Source organism: Rhinolophus sinicus, linkage group LG03 (genome assembly GCF_036562045.2).
Source record: "Rhinolophus sinicus isolate RSC01 linkage group LG03, ASM3656204v1, whole genome shotgun sequence".
Taxonomy (NCBI): Eukaryota; Metazoa; Chordata; class Mammalia; order Chiroptera; family Rhinolophidae; genus Rhinolophus; species Rhinolophus sinicus.
The window spans coordinates 181344-182416 of NC_133753.1; the positions used below are offsets into that span (position 1 = coordinate 181344).

The 1073-nt window shown below is 57.2% G+C and overlaps 1 gene segment (V, D, J or C); it reads left to right on the forward strand.

The window, feature by feature from the left end:
• The first annotated feature begins 326 nt into the window (after positions 1-326).
• LOC141570473 (immunoglobulin heavy variable 1-46-like) lies at positions 327-817 on the forward strand. The segment is given in 2 exon segments: positions 327-414; positions 498-817. Coding segments are annotated over 2 exon segments (366 nt in total).
• The last annotated feature ends 256 nt before the right edge of the window (positions 818-1073 follow it).

Sequence of the window (1073 nt, forward strand, 5' to 3'; positions counted from 1 at the left end):
GATGAGGCTGAGAACAGGCTCAGGTTGTCTCGTTTCATTCAAAGGTGGATTCTCAGTGAGGACCACGTCCTGGGGGGGCTTGTTCCTCAGTGGGAGGAGCTCTGTCTGCACAGATTCAGGGACCTGGCAGGGGACACATATTCTCCATCAGTGATTAGGACTTGGCCCCTCAGATGCCCACTGAGCATGGTCCTGTGTCATCGAGCTTCTCTCAGGTGGGCCAAGTCTTCAGCTATGAAACCCTCTGCTCATGAATATGCAAATGAGATGAGTTGGGCGGGGTTATATACGGACATGTCTGTGCCCTGAGATCATCGGCCCACAGCCACACGCTCCCCCACAGACGTCCTGACAGCACAGCCCTCACCATGGACTGGAGATGGACAGTCCTCTTCCTGGTGGCAGTGGCTACAGGTAAGGGGCTCCCCAGTCCCTGGCTGATGAGGGCACCTGGGCCAGTCACAGGGGATCTACCCACTCCTGTCTCCTCCCCACAGGTGTCCACTCCGAGGTCCAGCTGGTGCAGCCTGGGGCTGAGGTGAGGAAGCCTGGGGCCTCAGTGAAGGTGTCCTGCAAGGCTTCCGGATACACCTTCACCAGCTCTTATATGCACTGGGTGCGACAGGCCCCAGGACAAGGGCTTGAGTGGATGGGACGGATCTACCCTGAATATAGTAGCACAAGCTACGCACAGAAGTACCAGGGCAGAGTCACCGTGACCAGGGACACGTCCACCAGCACAGCCTACATGGAGCTGAGCAGTCTGAGACCTGAGGACACAGCCGTGTATTACTGTGCGAGGGACACAGTGAGATGACCACATCCTGAGAGTGTCAGAAACCCTGAGGAGAGGGCAGCTGTGCGGGGCTGAGGAGACGACAGGGACGATGAGTCTCCTGACTTCCTCACGCAGAGTCAGGAACCTGAGACGAGGAGTGAGACTCTCAGGGGCACCTCAGTCATTCAGGGGAAGGTTTCCAGGGTCCAAACATCCTGCAAGGAAGATCCAGGGAAAGCCTTTCCTGAAAGGACCTGTCATGTGTCACTGTCCTTGCAGAGGGCACATCTGGAGC